The sequence below is a fragment of the Ranitomeya variabilis genome, chromosome 1 (genome assembly GCF_051348905.1).
Source record: "Ranitomeya variabilis isolate aRanVar5 chromosome 1, aRanVar5.hap1, whole genome shotgun sequence".
Taxonomy (NCBI): domain Eukaryota; kingdom Metazoa; phylum Chordata; class Amphibia; order Anura; family Dendrobatidae; genus Ranitomeya; species Ranitomeya variabilis.
In genome coordinates, this window is record NC_135232.1 from 1,003,315,067 (window position 1) to 1,003,331,501 (window position 16,435).

General features: G+C 43.9%; 1 protein-coding gene across 1 annotated transcript in view; it reads left to right on the plus strand.

The window, feature by feature from the left end:
- Positions 1-1,868, plus strand: part of GALNTL6 (polypeptide N-acetylgalactosaminyltransferase like 6) — a 2,887,171-nt gene extending 2,885,303 nt beyond the window's left edge. The window contains exon 12 of the mRNA XM_077279504.1: positions 889-1,868. Coding sequence (XP_077135619.1) covers positions 889-1,056 — 168 coding nt within the window. The 3' untranslated portion in view covers positions 1,057-1,868. The remainder of the gene's footprint in view (positions 1-888) is intronic.
- Positions 1,869-16,435: the final 14,567 nt, after the last annotated feature.

A 16,435-nucleotide genomic window follows, 5' to 3' on the forward strand; every position in this document is an offset into this window, starting at 1 on the left:
TTCTGTAATGGTGGAGAAGTTGGTTTTGGAGGTGGAGGGCTGGGCAGTTGGGAGGAAGGGCTCTGGGGGTTGTCGACCAAAATGGTCTCTGATGTTATATTTCTTTGTATATTTATAAATAAAGATTGCTGCTGTTTCTGAAAGGAAAAAAAACTCATGGTATCTTCTTTAAAGAAACATTCTAGAAAGAAACCTGAATTTATCATTGTAATTATAAACTTCAGGTTTCCATGTGGAAATAGTCTAGCCTATGCCAAACTATGAGCAGGAGCCTGAGTATGTTTAAGATACTGCAATAACACGAGTTGTGGCCACAGGCGGCACTTCTGGTTTTGTTTTTGTTGCACTTTTTTGTTGCAATTTTGTTTTTTTTGCCAGTATTTACATGGAATTGTTTGTAATATTGTAGAATATGTTTATGCTAAGTGAATTTTGATTTATTATTTCCAATGTCTGTGACTTTATATGTAATTTCTACTCTATAACTGTACTTTTACTCCTAATGGTATTATTTCCATTCAAGAGCAAGTCTCTGGAGTGACACTTTGAAATTGAACAGTGATCAGAAATGTATGTCACCACTCTATTCATTGTCTATTGGTTTGGTTGAGATAGCCATGAACTGTACTAGTAGTCCATTAGGCAATAAATGGAAATGTGGTGCTCATATGCTAGATACAAATGTTACTTAAAGTTCCAAATTGAGTTGATAATAATAATACATTTCTGGTCACCTCTTCATCTTTACATAAAAATGCTGTAAACATTAGTACACAATGAAAATGCAGAGATAAATTTATATCCATGCTGTTTTTAGATAAGACGTACAATAATTTGCTTGAATAATATGCAAACTAAATGTTTCCTTTTTTTTCCTTTTATCCTTAGGATAAAACATTGTTTCATCCCGTAAGCAACAGCTGTGTTGATTGTAATCCGGCTGAAAAAAAATTGTTCATGAACAGATGCGACCCTCTGTCTGAGACACAGCAGTGGATTTTTGAACATATAAACATGACAATACTACAAAAGTTCAACATTTATAATAACTCTTAAAGATCTTGTAAACCGTGCGGAACCATATAAGGTGGATTGCAATTGGGCTACAAGAATCAATCATTTTGATATCTAAAATGCCATCTCCTCTTTCTGAGGATATTATTGAAATATGCCATTCATAGGCAAGTATGTCGACATGTCATCATATCCAAAGAACTTGGATAAAATTGAGAGCTGACGCAGCTGCTGAGAACTTAATTAGACTTTCCTTGCTGGTTCAAGGGCAGAAATAACCTTTGGAATAATAGTCTATGCTATCACAGTGAAATGCATTTTTAATCTTTCTCAGGACACTTCCTGCTGTAGTGTATAACTGTAAATGGAAACTAGGAGTAATGATCTTCCGTTATAGTTTTACATTTTCATTTTTTTTCCTTTGTGGACAGGTAGTCAGGAATGGGCTGCATGATAAAACAGGAGTCTTTTAAAGCCCCATGTCTCCTAGTTTGTGGATTTTTGTTTCTTAAAACACTGAGGTTAACAGGATTAACTCTCTTAAGTCTGAAAATGCTTTTGGAAAGCACCCTATACCTCTCCAATCTGATGTTGGTTCCTGAGACAGGGACAATAAACATTCAAAGAGGAATTTAAGGTGAAGCATGTAATGGACTATAAGATGATGGAATATTTAATTTATCCTTAAATCTGAAAGTATTCTTTTTTGTTTTTTATTAAAACAATAATAAAATAATATTCTACAATAAAATGTGTCATTGTACTGGTTACGTGAGCCAACAAAAAAAGTTATATTTCATATGTAAAGCAGTTGGTTACAATAGTATTGAATAAATAGAGTTTACAAAGAATGTAAAAAAAATAAACTACACAAGCAAAATAAACATTATATAAGTAAAATGGGCTGTGGCCTTGATGTAAACAGTTTGAATGATGTACATAAATGTTTTCCACCATATTCTACTATTTTCTTCTGTGTAAAGTTTGGATTACTACATTATCTGTAGTGATGAGCAAGCACTAAAATGCATGGGAGCTTGTTACTTGAATGTAGTACGTCAGACTGCTTGGGTACTCGACTCAAGTAATGAGTATAATGGAAGTCATGGGAAATTCAAGCATTTTTCCAGCAGATCCCCCCAAGAGTATAGATGAGTGAATATGTTTGAAAAATGATCACCAAACAAAAGTTCGGCATCAATATATGGCACATTCGGATTCGTGATCGGAAACACAAGCAAATTTTCATAAAATCGGTAACATTCGGTAAAAGTGCAGGAAAATATTTGCGCTGGTGCTAAAGTATTTAAAAAAAGAGGAGGCGTGGAGGGCACCACCCTATTAATACTAAAATGGGTTCACCATGGGCAATTGTAAAGGTATAACAAAAAAAGAGAAGAAAAGAATGCCCATAAGGTGGGAACACCCAGGCTGAGTAAAAAGTGTTTGTAGCTTTTATTATCAATATCAAACAGTCATGCCGTGTGGTATAGGCAATGACCAGCCACAACAAATTTCTCAGACTTAGATGTTATATACACTGGATAAAGATACACATGCTTAAACAGGAAAAATATATTGATGTATATATATACACTACACATGTGTGGTGTTGAGCGATACCTTCCGATATTTGAAAGTATCGGTATCGGATTGGATCGGCCGATATCCAAAAAATATCGGATATCGCCGATACCGATACCCGATACCAATACAAGTCAATGGGACACAAATATCGGAAGTGATCCTGGATGGTTCCTAGGATCTGAAGGAGAGGAAACTCTCCTTCAGGCCCTGGGATCCATATTCATGTAAAAAATAAAGAATAAAAATAAAAAATTTGGATATACTCACCCTCGGACGAGTCCTGGCTGTCACCGCTGCAAGCGTCTGCCTCCGTTCCTAAGAATGCAAAGTGAAGGACCTTCGATGAAGTCGTGGTCATGTGAGCGGCCACATGAGCGGTCACGCGACCAATCACAAGCCGCGACGTCATCGCAGGTCCTACACTCACTGCATTCTTAGGAACGGAGGCTGCCGGTTGCACCGCTGAGGTCCAGGGTCCGTCGGAGGGGTGAGTATATCCATATTTTTTATTTTTATTATTTATTTTTTACATGAATATGGATCCCAGGGCCTGAAGGAGAGTCTCCTCTCCTCCAGACCCTGGGAACCATATGCACCGCACACGCCTGGGAACTTATAGGAACTTCCGATTCCGATTTCCGATATCACAAAAATATCGGAACTCGGTATCGGAATTCCGATACAGCGAATATCAGCCGATACCCAATATTTGCAGTATCGGAATGCTCAACACTACACATGTGCAATTATAAAATAGTCAACCAATTCACAGTATCATATTAGCCATTGGATAGGACAAAAGCAGTCCAGTGGATTTCAAAATGTGCTTAGCCACGGACAGATGACATATATAAGATCTTAGATCTAATATATTCAAAAAGTCCCTTCAATCCTAGGACCCCAGGAAGAATCTGCAAAAAAATGCAAAATAGCATGCAAAGGGAGAAACAATATGATCAGGAATATGTAACCATACAAAACTTGTATCCACCAAATGGAAAGGAAAGGAAGACCAGAGCTCAAACTCAGCAATAAGGGAGAGAATATGTCCGATAAGGAGCCATGTGAGCTGAGAAAAATGGAAGTGGGTGAGCACCCCAACCAGTGTCAGGTATATACACCATCACTAATTGTATAATGAAAAACATCTGGGGGCATACTAACCGATAATGTGGCAGAGCAAGAGAGGAAAAGGTGATCGCGGCCATCTTTTAAGAAGCAATGTGATGTTATTGTCAATAAAGTTAATCCGTGTCACAATAGCGCAGGAGTCAGATGGACTGTGCTCCATGCACGCGCCCTGAAAGCGAGGGGATCCCAGAGTGAAACGCACCTCACTGCGCAAGCATCAAACAGCCTGCACTCGCGCATGCGCATTTGAAAATTGAAGAATCTACAATGAAACATAGAGCGTAGGCGCCATGTGGTAACGCAGCATTCATGATGCAGGCAGAGGGGACTTAAAGCTTACCCAAATGCAATGATAATACATAGCAACAGGACCCAGCTTGACGCCAGGAAAGGACCAAAACAGACATACAAAAGATCCACAGAGTGGCCCGTCTATTGCTTAAAGACATAATCACCCAAACGATAAGGATATACATATATATATATATATATATATATATATATATATACCATATTTTCTGGTGTATAAGACGACCCCCAACTTTTCCATATAAAATATAGAATTTGGGATATGCCCGCTGTATAAGACGGGGGTCATCTTATACACCCAGTCATCTTATACGGCGTGTGGTTCCCAGGGTCTGAAGGAGAGGAGACTCTCCTTCAGGCCCTGGGATCCATATTCATGTTAAAAATAAAGAATACAAATAAAAAATATGTATATACTCACCCCTCCGAGAAGCCTGGCTGTCACTGCTGCAAGCGTCTGCCTCCGTTCCTAAGAATTGCAGAGCATGAAGGACCCTCGATGACGTCGCAGTCCTGTGATTTGTCCGTGACCGCTCATGTGACCGGTCACCTGACCGTGACGTCATCGAAGGTCCTTCACGCTCTGCAATTCTTAGGAACGGAGGCAGACGCTTGCAGCGGTGACAGCCAGGCTTCTCGGAGGGGTGAGTATATACATATTTTTTATTTGTATTCTTTATTTTTTACATGAATATGGATCCCAGGGCCTGAAGGAGAGTTTCCTCTCCTTCAGACCCTGGGAACATCCAGGATCGCTCCCTGCACATGCCGTACCTGGCGTATAAGACGACCCCCGACTTTTGGGACAATTTTTAGGGGTTAAAAAGTCGTCTTATACGCCGGAAAATATGGTATATATATTCAAAAGGAAAAAGAAAAAAAGCCAGGATGGCACTGTTTGGTAGCTGAATAAATTCTTTTGAGATAACAATCGGGGTGATATATACACAACGTGTGTGAGGCAGCCACTGCATCTGCATCTTCTAAGAAAGTAGCCATATTTTCAGTCCATATGCAAGAGAAAAAAGAGAGAAGGCACTCACCGATTTCATGTATAACCACTTTATTCCATCTTCAAAGCATGATTCATGGCCAGGGGAGTAGGAATGCTTGTGAGCAGGGGAGGATGACGGCCGTTTCGCTCTGTGCTTGCGCTTCCATGGGTCAGTATCCTGATGTTGATGGCAATATGATATTGTGAATAGCAATCAAAATAGAAGCTATAAATCATGTTAACCACCTATAACATGTACGGGGTCCATGCCTCAATATATACATCCATGAGGGGATATCCACCCCTATTGTCTAGGCAATGATGTCCCAAAAAAGAGCATTGAACCAGAAGTTCCCAATGGGGAAAGTATTGCTGGAAGATCTTATATTCAAGAAAACATTTGCAAAAGATCCCAGGAAAAATCCCCCCAAAAATATTAATGATGACAATATGATACTGTGAATAGCAATCAAAATATAAGCTATAAATCATGTTAACCACCTATAACATGTATGGAGTACGTACCTCAATATATACATCCATGAGGGTATATCCGCCCCTATTGTCCAGGCAATGATGTCCCAAAGAGTGGCATTAAACCAGAAGTTGAAGTAGGTTATGCTGGGAAACAATGAAAATGATGCCACTATGAGCCAATTTTCAGACGGACATACACAGTAGAATTTGGTACTTGGAGAATCCTGACAGGTCGAAGGAAAAAGGGCCGTATTCTTGGTCAGGTTGAAGAAAGGTAAGTACATCATACGATGAAATTTATTCAGCGAGAGGATGGTAATTGAAGATGCAAATAGGAATAACCTGGAGACAGAACCAGAGAATATATTAGGTCAGAGAACCCATCACAACTCGCCATAAAAGCCAAAGAATAACAATTCTTCATTGAGACCGTTCGGTGCCAAACTCATAGATCCACCGTGATACCTGCCGAAGCAATTCCTTAGTTATATTTCCACCTCGGATGTTACCATGGACCTGGTCCACCACCATTATACGTAAGCCATGTTGTTTACCCTAATAGAGATACAAACAATGGGATGCTATTGAGGTAATGGACTTACCCTTTTCCAAATCATTCTTTGCTTTCCCAATGTTGCAAATATGTTGCTGAATCCTTCGTCGGACTTCTTGGCTAGTTTGGCCCATATAAATCCTAGTAAAGTAAGCTGCGGAGACACCATCACGTGTTTCTCAACGCAAGCAATGAATAGCCAGGCCTTTCTCCGGGAAGGAACAACCACGGGAAGGGCAGCATCCAATAAAGGAGAATATCCAATAAAGGAAGACCACCTATGCCAAGCATGGTATCCATCCACAAACAGCTGTTTCGGGTTTTTTGCCCCTCATCAGTGTGGAGTAGGAAACTGGCTATTAGGAGCAGTGCCTGGTGAAAGGCTATGAAGGAACAGATGAATGACCTCGGGGAGACCAAAACATCCAACACTGCGGAGACACCATCACGTGTTTCTCAATGCAGTGATCCAGAACACTGCCCCCATCCCTTATGGGAAATATGCAAACGCATGTAAAGTAAGCTGCTATTAGGAGCAGTGCCTGGTGAAAGGCTATGAAGGAACAGATGAATGACCTCGGGGAGATCAAATAGCCAGTTTCCTACTCCACACTGATGAGGGGCAAAAACCCCGAAACAGCTGTTTGTGGATGGATACCATGCTTGGCATAGGTGGTCTTCCTTTATTGGATATTCTCCTTTATTGGATGCTGCCCTTCCCGTGGTTGTTCCTTCCCGGAGAAAGGCCTGGCTATTCATTGCTTGCGTTGAGAAACACGTGATGGTGTCTCCGCAGCTTACTTTACATGCGTTTGCATATTTCCCATAAGTGATGGGGGCAGTGTTCTGGATCACTGCGTTGAGAAACACGTGATGGTGTCTCCGCAGTGTTGGATGTTTTGGTCTCCCCGAGGTCATTCATCTGTTCCTTCATAGCCTTTCACCAGGCACTGCTCCTAATAGCCAGTTTCCTATTCCACACTGATGAGGGGCAAAAACCCAGAAACAGCTGTTTGTGGATGGATACCATGCTTGGCATAGGTGGTCTTCCTTTATTGGATATTCTCCTTTATTGGATGCTGCCCTTCCCGTGGTTGTTCCTTCCCGGAGAAAGGCCTGGCTATTCATTGCTTGCGTTGAGAAACACGTGATGGTGTCTCCGCAGCTTACTTTACATGCGTTTGCATATTTCCCATAAGGGATGGGGGCAGTGTTCTGGATCACTGCGTTGAGAAACACGTGATGGTGTCTCCGCAGTGTTGGATGTTTTGGTCTCCCCGAGGTCATTCATCTGTTCCTTCATAGCCTTTCACCAGGCACTGCTCCTAATAGCCAGTTTCCTACTCCACACTGATGAGGGGCAAAAACCCCGAAACAGCTGTTTGTGGATGGATACCATGCTTGGCATAGGTGGTCTTCCTTTATTGGATATTCTCCTTTATTGGATGCTGCCCTTCCCGTGGTTGTTCCTTCCCGGAGAAAGGCCTGGCTATTCATTGCTTGCGTTGAGAAACGCGTGATGGTGTCTCCGCAGCTTACTTTACATGCGTTTGCATATTTCCCATAAGGGATGGGGGCAGTGTTCTGGATCACTGCATTGAGAAACACGTGATGGTGTCTCCGCAGTGTTGGATGTTTTGGTCTCCCCGAGGTCATTCATCTGTTCCTTCATATAAATCCTAGGACATGGGCAGATCAACAGATAGATCACATTTTTTGATCGGCAACTCGAATAAAGCTTGGTCGTAATAATTTCTGGAAAAATAGGAAGGGTGATGTTGTCATTGGCAATCATATACGGACAAATATTACACCCCCACATGGGAAAGATCCTGAAAGTCGACTTCCTGTACCCAATTTGATTGTAGGTCTTTTAAAATGGCTAGATGTTAGATGGTCCTCCAAATTTTTTGCCCGCCTGGCTATGACTAGTGATGAGCGAGCACTAAAATGCTCGGGTGCTCATTGCTCGGGTCAAGCAGATTGGAATACTCAGGTACTCGGCCAGAACAACGAGCCCAATGTAAGTCTATGGTAGACCTGAGTATTTTTACCGCAATCCCCCTGGGGGTCCTTTTAAGGTCTAAAAACGTCTCAAAATGATGGAAACACTGCTCAAATGATACAGGGACATCATGGGGATTGCCCCCTGGAAGCATTCCTGACTTCTACTTCACAGCTTTAATCAATTTTTCAGAGATTCATGCCATTTTTCCCAGTGCCACAAAAAACACATTAAAACAAAACCAAAATGGATTTTGCTGGGAAATATGTCAAGGTACATATTTGTAAGGCCAAATATTTAACCCCAGACCGAAAATTTCCTCCTCCACTTAGGCTTTGTTCAAACGTAGCGTTTTTGAAGCGTGTTTCAACTTTAACATTGCTTTCAACCACTACAAATGCATTCACTTGGAAATGTCATTGTAACATTTAGCAACCCATACGCAGACCCATCTTGTTTCATTTATGAAGGAGGGACTCTTAAAGTCACAGAGCCTATTTTTACTGGTGCATCAGGTGGCATTAATCTTCTTAAAGGGCTAAGCTGTTGTAACCTTTGCTGGGAGTGGATGGGCAGCCAAGAATTACGACGCACTACAATACCCCTTTCATAAGATGTCCAGGGGGGACTCCTGAAAGAGTGTTGCATTGAATTCAAGGCCTGCCCTGCTACCAATTCATATGCACCCCATTATGCCATTGAACCCACATACTGGATGGGCCCCTGAAAATCCACTTCACAATATTCATTTTGTACTACAGTACTCCTTTGTTTTAGACATTGGCAGCAAGGCCAGCCCTACTGCATAGTCAGTCATATGAACCCCATTACGCCTTGGAACCCACATACTGGATGAGCCCCGGTAAATCCACTTCACAATATGCATTTTGTACTCCTGTACTCCTTTGTTTTACACATTGGCAGCAAGGCCAGCCCTGCTGCATAGTCAGTCTTATGAACCCCATTACGCCTTGGAACCCACATACTGGATGGGCCCATGAAAATCCACTTCACAATATGCATTTTGTACTCCGTACTCCGTACTCCTATGTTTTACACATTGGCAGCAAGGCCAGCCCTGCTGCATAGTCAGTCATAGTCAGTCATATAAACTCCAATACGCCTTGGAACCCACATACTGGATGGGCCCATGAAAATCCACTTCACAATATGCATTTTGTACTCCCATACTCCCTTGTTTTACACATTGGTAGCAAGGCCATCCCTGCTGCATAGTCATATGCACCCCATTATGCCTTGGAACTCATATACTGGATGGGCCCATGAAAATCCATGAAAGTACGTAAACATAAATTCACCTTCATATGGTTAAAAAATTTCCATGAACATATTGGTAAAAAAGCATGTTTAATCTGTTGAAAAAGTATTTTCAGGGGGCACTCGGAGTTGAACCAAGGACCTCTTAATCTGCAGTCAAATGCTCTACCACTGAGCTATAACCCCTATATTTGAAATACTGAACCTCTTTTTTATATATATGAAATCTGAAAGCTTTTTACAGTTTTATATCTTTGTGACTTGTTTTAAATTTGATGTGCATTTTACTTTGTTAAATATAGTTCATTAATTCAAAAAGTACAATGAAACACTAAGATATTTTAATTTTACAAGACATTTCTGGGGTTTAGATTCTTCCAATGTGCCATATGTATCTTTTGTCGATTTCTTTTCAGACAAAATTTCTCAAGCATTTTCGTACATTTTTTAAGTTGTTTTTATATTAAGAAGGCACATCAACATAATCTTTTTGCTACATTTCTTGCATAGTATTCACATTAAGAAAGTACATAAACATGAATTCGACTTCATATGGTTCTAAAACTTCCATGAACACATAGGTAAAAATGCATGTTTAATCTGTTGAGAAAGTATCTTCATGGGGCACATTCAGAAATGAACCAAGGACCTCTTGATCTGCAGTCAAATGCTCTACCACTGAGCTATACCCCCTATATTTGAAAAACATTAACTTTTTTTTTTTTACATAAAACCTGAAAGATTTTTACAGTTTTATATCGTGGTGACTTTTTTTACGATGATGTGCATTTTACTTTGCTAAACAGATTTCATTAATTCAAAAAGTACAAAGAAACACGAAACCCAATGCAAGTCAATGGGGAAGCTTAGTCGGCAGTGAGTGGAGGCCAGGAAAACACCTACAGTGCCCATTTTAATGCCAAAAACATCAATTCTTGTTACTTAAGCTTGTCAATCTTAATTTACCTTACAATAATAGGTAGCCATTGAAAATTGGGGGGGTCATTTGGCTAAAGTTGTGGGGGGTAGGGCTGGTTCAAGTTTTCAGTGGGCTCAGGAAACGTGGAGTATGTCACGGCGGTGGAGCAGTTAGAGATAAGTATTGCAATGTTGCAAGTGCTGTGATCCTGAGCAAGCAGGGGGTCCCACTCGTTTGCATTGGCACTGGCACAGGGCCCCTCACAGTACGGCGGTGTGTTTGCACGGCAGGGGCGCCTCCCACCGGCAGCGACACTTTGCATACTATGAGGGGCCCTATGCCAGTGACGTCGCCAACGAGTGTGCCCCCCACCTGATAAAGGAACCTGCACTTTCACCTGCACCTTCCTCTTTGTCCCCGTGTAAGGTGGTATAGTATGCGGGAAGAGGAACCTGACTTTCAGCAGGGTCAGATTCAGGCTGTGTAGAGTGCAAGGGGAATGTAGTGGTCTGGGTCAATGTACCAGCGGGCTAATCTAGCAGTGGCTGGTCAATGGGCAGGATGAGGAGGAAACACAGATCTAGGCCCAAATAATAGAGTGGCCTAAATACAGTTCAAAATTGGTAACAGGACTAACCAGGCGGCATTGCTTTGTTCAGTGGAGGACCACTGTAATGAGAGGCTGACAGAGTGAGTAGAGCCAAATAAGTAACTAGGCTAAATGCAGTTCCAAATTGCTAACAGTAGGAAACAGGCGGCACTGCTTTGTTCAGTGGAGGAGAACACCAAGGAGTGGCAAACCCCGTTACTAGGCCCCAACCCAAGTAGTATGGCAACTGTAGTGTTAAATTTAAAAATACTTAATGAGAGCCGGAAGATTGAAGCTCAGACAAGGAAACCCGGAGGAGAACACCAAGGAGGAGGAGAACACCAAGGAGCGGCAGACCCCGTTACTAGGCCCCAAACCAAGTAGTATGGCAACTGTAGTGTTACATTTAAAAATACTTAATGAGAGCCGGAAGATTGAAGCTCAGCTTTTTTCAGTGGAGGACAGCGTGATTTAGTGGCGCAGACAGACAAAGGTAGTATCGCATGTGTTAACTAAAAAAGTTGGCTCTATGCAGTTTTAAATTGGTTACAGGGGTACACAGGCAGCATTGTTGTGGTCAGTGGAGGACAATTGCAAGGAGGGACCGCAGACAGACTTCCTAGGCCCAAAATAATAAATTAGGCTCTATGCAGCTTAAATTTGCAACAGGAATACACAGGCAGCATTGGTGTGGTCAGTGGAGGACAATTTGAAGGAGGGACCGCAGACAGACTTCCTAGGCCTAAACTAATAAATTAGGCTCTATGCAGCTTAAATTTGGCAACAGAAATACACAGACAGCATTGGTGTGGTCAGTGGAGGACAATTGGAAGGAGGGACCGCAGACAGACTTCCTAGGCCTAAAATAATAAATTATGCTCTATGCAGCTTAAATTTGGCAACAGGAATACACAGGCAGCATTGGTGTGGTCAGTGGAGGACAATTGGAAGGAGGGACCGTAGACAGACTTCCTAGGCCTAAAATAATAAATTAGGCTCTATGCAGGTTCCATTATGTGGCAGGGGTACACAGGCAGCATTGGTGTGGTCAGTGGAGGACAATTGGAAGGAGGGACCGCAGACAGACTTCCTAGGCCTAAAATAATAAATTAGGCTCTATGCAGCTTAAATTTGGCAACAGGAATACACAGGCAGCATTAGTGTGGTCAGTGGAGGACAATTGGAAGGAGGGACCGCAGACAGACTTCCTAGGCCTAAAATAATAAATTAGGCTCTATGCAGCTTAAATTTGGCAACAGGAATACACAGGCAGCATTGGTGTGGTCAGCGGAGGACAATTGGAAGGAGGGACCGCAGACAGACTTCCTAGGCCTAAAATAATAAATTAGGCTCTATGCAGCTTAAATTTGGCAACAGGAATACACAGGCAGCATTGGTGTGGTCAGCGGAGGACAATTGGAAGGAGGGACCGCAGACAGACTTCCTAGGCCTAAAATAATAAATTAGGCTCTATGCAGGTTCCATTATGTGGCAGGGGTACACAGGCAGCATTGGTGTGGTCAGTGGAGGACAATTGGAAGGAGTGTCTGACACAGTAAAGTGATGTTAATGTATCCAAAACAAAGATAACCCCCACAAAAAAAAAAAGAGTGGCATACTTAGGTACAGGGGTGTGCTCCTATGCTGACTTTCAGACATTGTAATTTGGCGCAAAGTATTTACTGGTGCAAATGTAGGACAGGGCCCCTGACTATTTTAACTAGCATCATTCATGTCAACAAACTGTTATTGTCTGTGCCAGGCATGGAAGGATTTCAGCGCCTATACTAAACAGTGGTGGAGCAGCGACAGATAATTTAGCAAGTGGTAGAGCATTGTTTGACCTTGGGGGGGACACTCTCTCCTGGCCGGCGGTACAAGCCCAGGGCCCCTCATGTTACAACGGTGTGTCTGACGTTGGGTGCGCGCCACCACCGCCAGAGACACTTCATTGTACTATGAGGGACCCAGTGCCAGTCCCGTCGACCAAAAGTGGGCACACGCACCTCTTCAGACAAACAGCACTCTGACGGGTGCTTGCGACAAGTGGCGAGACCACGGCCCCGTGGGGGGAGTTAGTGCATTTAGGGAGGTGAAAACATGTCGTATTCTGGACAAACAGCAGCTGCAAATTAAGAGATTGGAACAGTCAGTAACACCAGTCCCAAAGCAAGACCTTTTTACAGGAAAGCTAGGTGTCAGCCGGGAAAGGTGGTGCAAAATAATTTGAAATCCATGAGTGGTTCATTTTTATGAAGGTTAGCTCATCAACATTTTGGGTAGCCAGATGAGTCCTTTTTTCGGTCAGTATTGAACCAGCAGCACTGAATACTCTTTCTGATAGCACACTAGCTGCTGAGCAAGCAAGCTCCTGCAATGCATATTCAGCCAATTCAGGCCAGGTGTCTATTTTGGATGCCCAGTAATCAAAGGGGAATGACGGTTGAGGGAGCACATCGGTAATGGAGGAAAAATAGTTAGTAACCATACTGGACAAATGTTGTCTCCTGTCACTTTGAATGGATGCTGCTGTACCTGTCGTGTCTGCGGTCATTGCGAAATCACTCCACAACCTTGTCAGAAAACCCCTCTGTCCTACACCACTTCTGATCTGTGCACCTCTAACACCTCTGCCCTGGTGCCCCCTGCGGCTCGTGTGAGAACCATCACCGGCGCTGTGTGCTGGGAATGCCTGCATCAAACGGTCTACAAAAGTAGCTTGTTTGGTTGCCAATATCTGTTCGAGGTTCTCATGTGGCATGATATTTTGCAATTTGCCTTTATAGCGAGGATCAAGGAGGCAGGCCAACCAGTAATCGTCATCTGTCATCATTTTTAAAATGCGTGGGTCCCTTTTGAGGTTACGCAAGGCATAATCCACCATGTGGGCCAATGTTCCAGTTGTGAAGTCAGTGCTTATGCTGGGTTGAGGAGCACTTTCTGGCAAATCCACCTCACTTGTCTCCCTCAAAAACCCAGAACCCAGCCTTGCACCGCCAGCAGTTTCTATTGCCCCCTGAGAAGCTTCCTCATCCAACAAATAGTCATCCCCATCATCCTCCTCGTCCTCCTCCTCTTCGCCCGCCACCTCATCCTGTAGACATCCCTGAGCAGACAATGGCTGACTGTCATCAAGGCTTCCCTCGTCCTCGGCTGCAGACGCCTGTTCCTTTATGTGCATCAAACTTTGCATCAGCCGACGCATTAGGGGGATGCTCATGCTTATTATGGCGTTGTCTGCTCTAACCAGCCATGTGCATTCCTCAAAACACTGAAGGACTTGACACAGGTCTTGGAGCTTCGACCACTGCACAGCTGACAACTCCATGTCTGCCATCCAACTGCCTGCCCATGTATGTGTATCCTCCCACAAATACATAACAGCACGCCTCTGTTCGCACAGTCTTTGAAGCATGTGCAGTGTGGAGTTCCACCTTGTTGCAACGTCAATGATTAGGCGATGCTGTGGAAGGTTCAAAGCCCGCTGATGGTTATGCATACGGCTGGAGTGTACAGGCGATGTGAGAGCAAAGTCTGCGCACTTTCAGCAGCAGGTCGGGTAACCCCGGATAACTTTTCAGGAAGCACTGCACCACCAGGTTTAAGGTGTGAGCCAGGCAAGGAATGTGTTTCCGTTGTGAAAGGGCTATGGCAGCCATAAAATTCCTTCCGTTGTCACTGACTACCTTGCCTGTCTCAAGATGTACAGTGCCCAGCCATGACTGAGTTTCTTTCTGCAAGAACTCGGACAGAACTTCCGCGGTGTGTCTGTTGTCGCCCAAACACTTCATTGCCAATACAGCCTGCTGACGCTTGCCACAAGCTGTTCCATAATTGGACACATCGTGTGCAACAGTGGCAGCTGCGGATGGAGTGGTGGTGCGACTGCGGTCTGTGGACGAGCTCTCGCTTCTGCTGGAGGACAAGGAGGAGGAGGGGGGACAAACGCCTACAGCCAAATGTTTCCTACACCGTGGGCTAAGCAGAACTGTCCCAATATTACTGTCCCCTCTGGACCCTGCATCCACCACATTAACCCAGTGTGCCATGATGGAGACATAACGCCCCTGGCCATGCCTACTGGTCCATGCATCTGTTGTCAGGTGCACCTTTCTACTCACAGATTGCCTGAGCGCATGGACAATGCGGTCTTTTACATGCTGGTGGAGGGCTGGGATGGCTTTTCTCGAAAAGAAGTGTCGACTGGGTAGCTCGTAGCGTGGTACAGCGTAGTCCATCAGGGCTTTGAAAGTTTCAACTAACCGGTAGGGCATCATCTCTAATGAGATTAGTCTAGCAATGTGGGCGTTCAAACCCTGTGTACGCGGATGCGAGGATGAGTACTTCCTTTTCCTAACGAGAGTCTCATGTAGGGTGAGCTGGACTGGAGAGCTGCATATGGTGGAACTAGCGGGGGTGCCGGTGGACATGGGTGACTGAGAGAGGGTTGGTGACGTTATTCTTGATGGTGCCCTACATACAGTTTTTCCGACCACGAACCTGGTGATTCCCTGACTGCTTTGGCCTTGCGACGAAACCGCCACATTACCTGCAGGTGGTGTGGTAAACGGTGGGCTTACAGGGAGGGAAGGGATGTCGCCTTGCTTATTAGCTTCGTTGTGAGAGGGTGCTACAACATTAAGGGATGTTTGGTAGTGTGTCCAGGCTTGCAAGTGCATGGTGGTTAAATGTCGATGCATGCAACTTGTATTTAAATTTTTAACATTCTGACCTCTGCTGAAGGTCCTGGAGCATTTCTTACAGATGACTTTGTGCTGATCATTGGGATCTTGGTTAAAAAAATTCCACACTGCACTCTTCCTATCGGATACCTTTTCAGGCATTGCACACTGAGCTACTTGAACCTGATGGCCATGCTGTCCTACAACTGTTTTTGGTTTTGCCACACGTTTTTGGTCAGATACGGGCCTGCCAGATGGAACCTGTTGCGATGTTGATGTCTGCTGCGGCTCCTCCTCCTCTGCTTCAGAGCTACTGCAGCCTGCACCCTGTTCCCCCAATGGCTGCCAATCGGGGTCAACAACTGGGTCATCTATGACCTACTCTTCTATGTTCTGTGCACCTTCCTCTGGGTCACCGTGTAAGCCGGTGCTATAGCGTTCGTGATGGAGATCCATAGTCTCCTCGGGGTCAGATTCTGGATCAGTACACTGCAAGGGCAATGTTCTGATCTGAGTCAAAGGAACAGCATTATAATCTGGCTGTGGCTGTGCATCTGCGCACTCCATGTCCGATTCATCTTGTAATGGGAATGACCTGTTAACAATTTCCCTTTCAAACCCAGGCACGGTATGTGTAAAGAGCTCCATGGAGTAACCAGTTGTGTCGCCTGACGCATCCTTCACTGTTGTTCTGGGTGAAGGACGCAAGGAAGCGACTTGTTCCTGAGCGGGAGCATCCACTGACGACACATTGCTCTGACATTTGGCACTTTCCGAGGAGGAGGAGAAAGAGGTAGAGGCAGAGTCAGCAATGAAAACCAATACTTGTTCCTGCTGCTCCAGCTTCAAAAGGGGTTTTCCTACTCCCAGAAAAGGGAGCCTTCGAGGCCTTGTGTA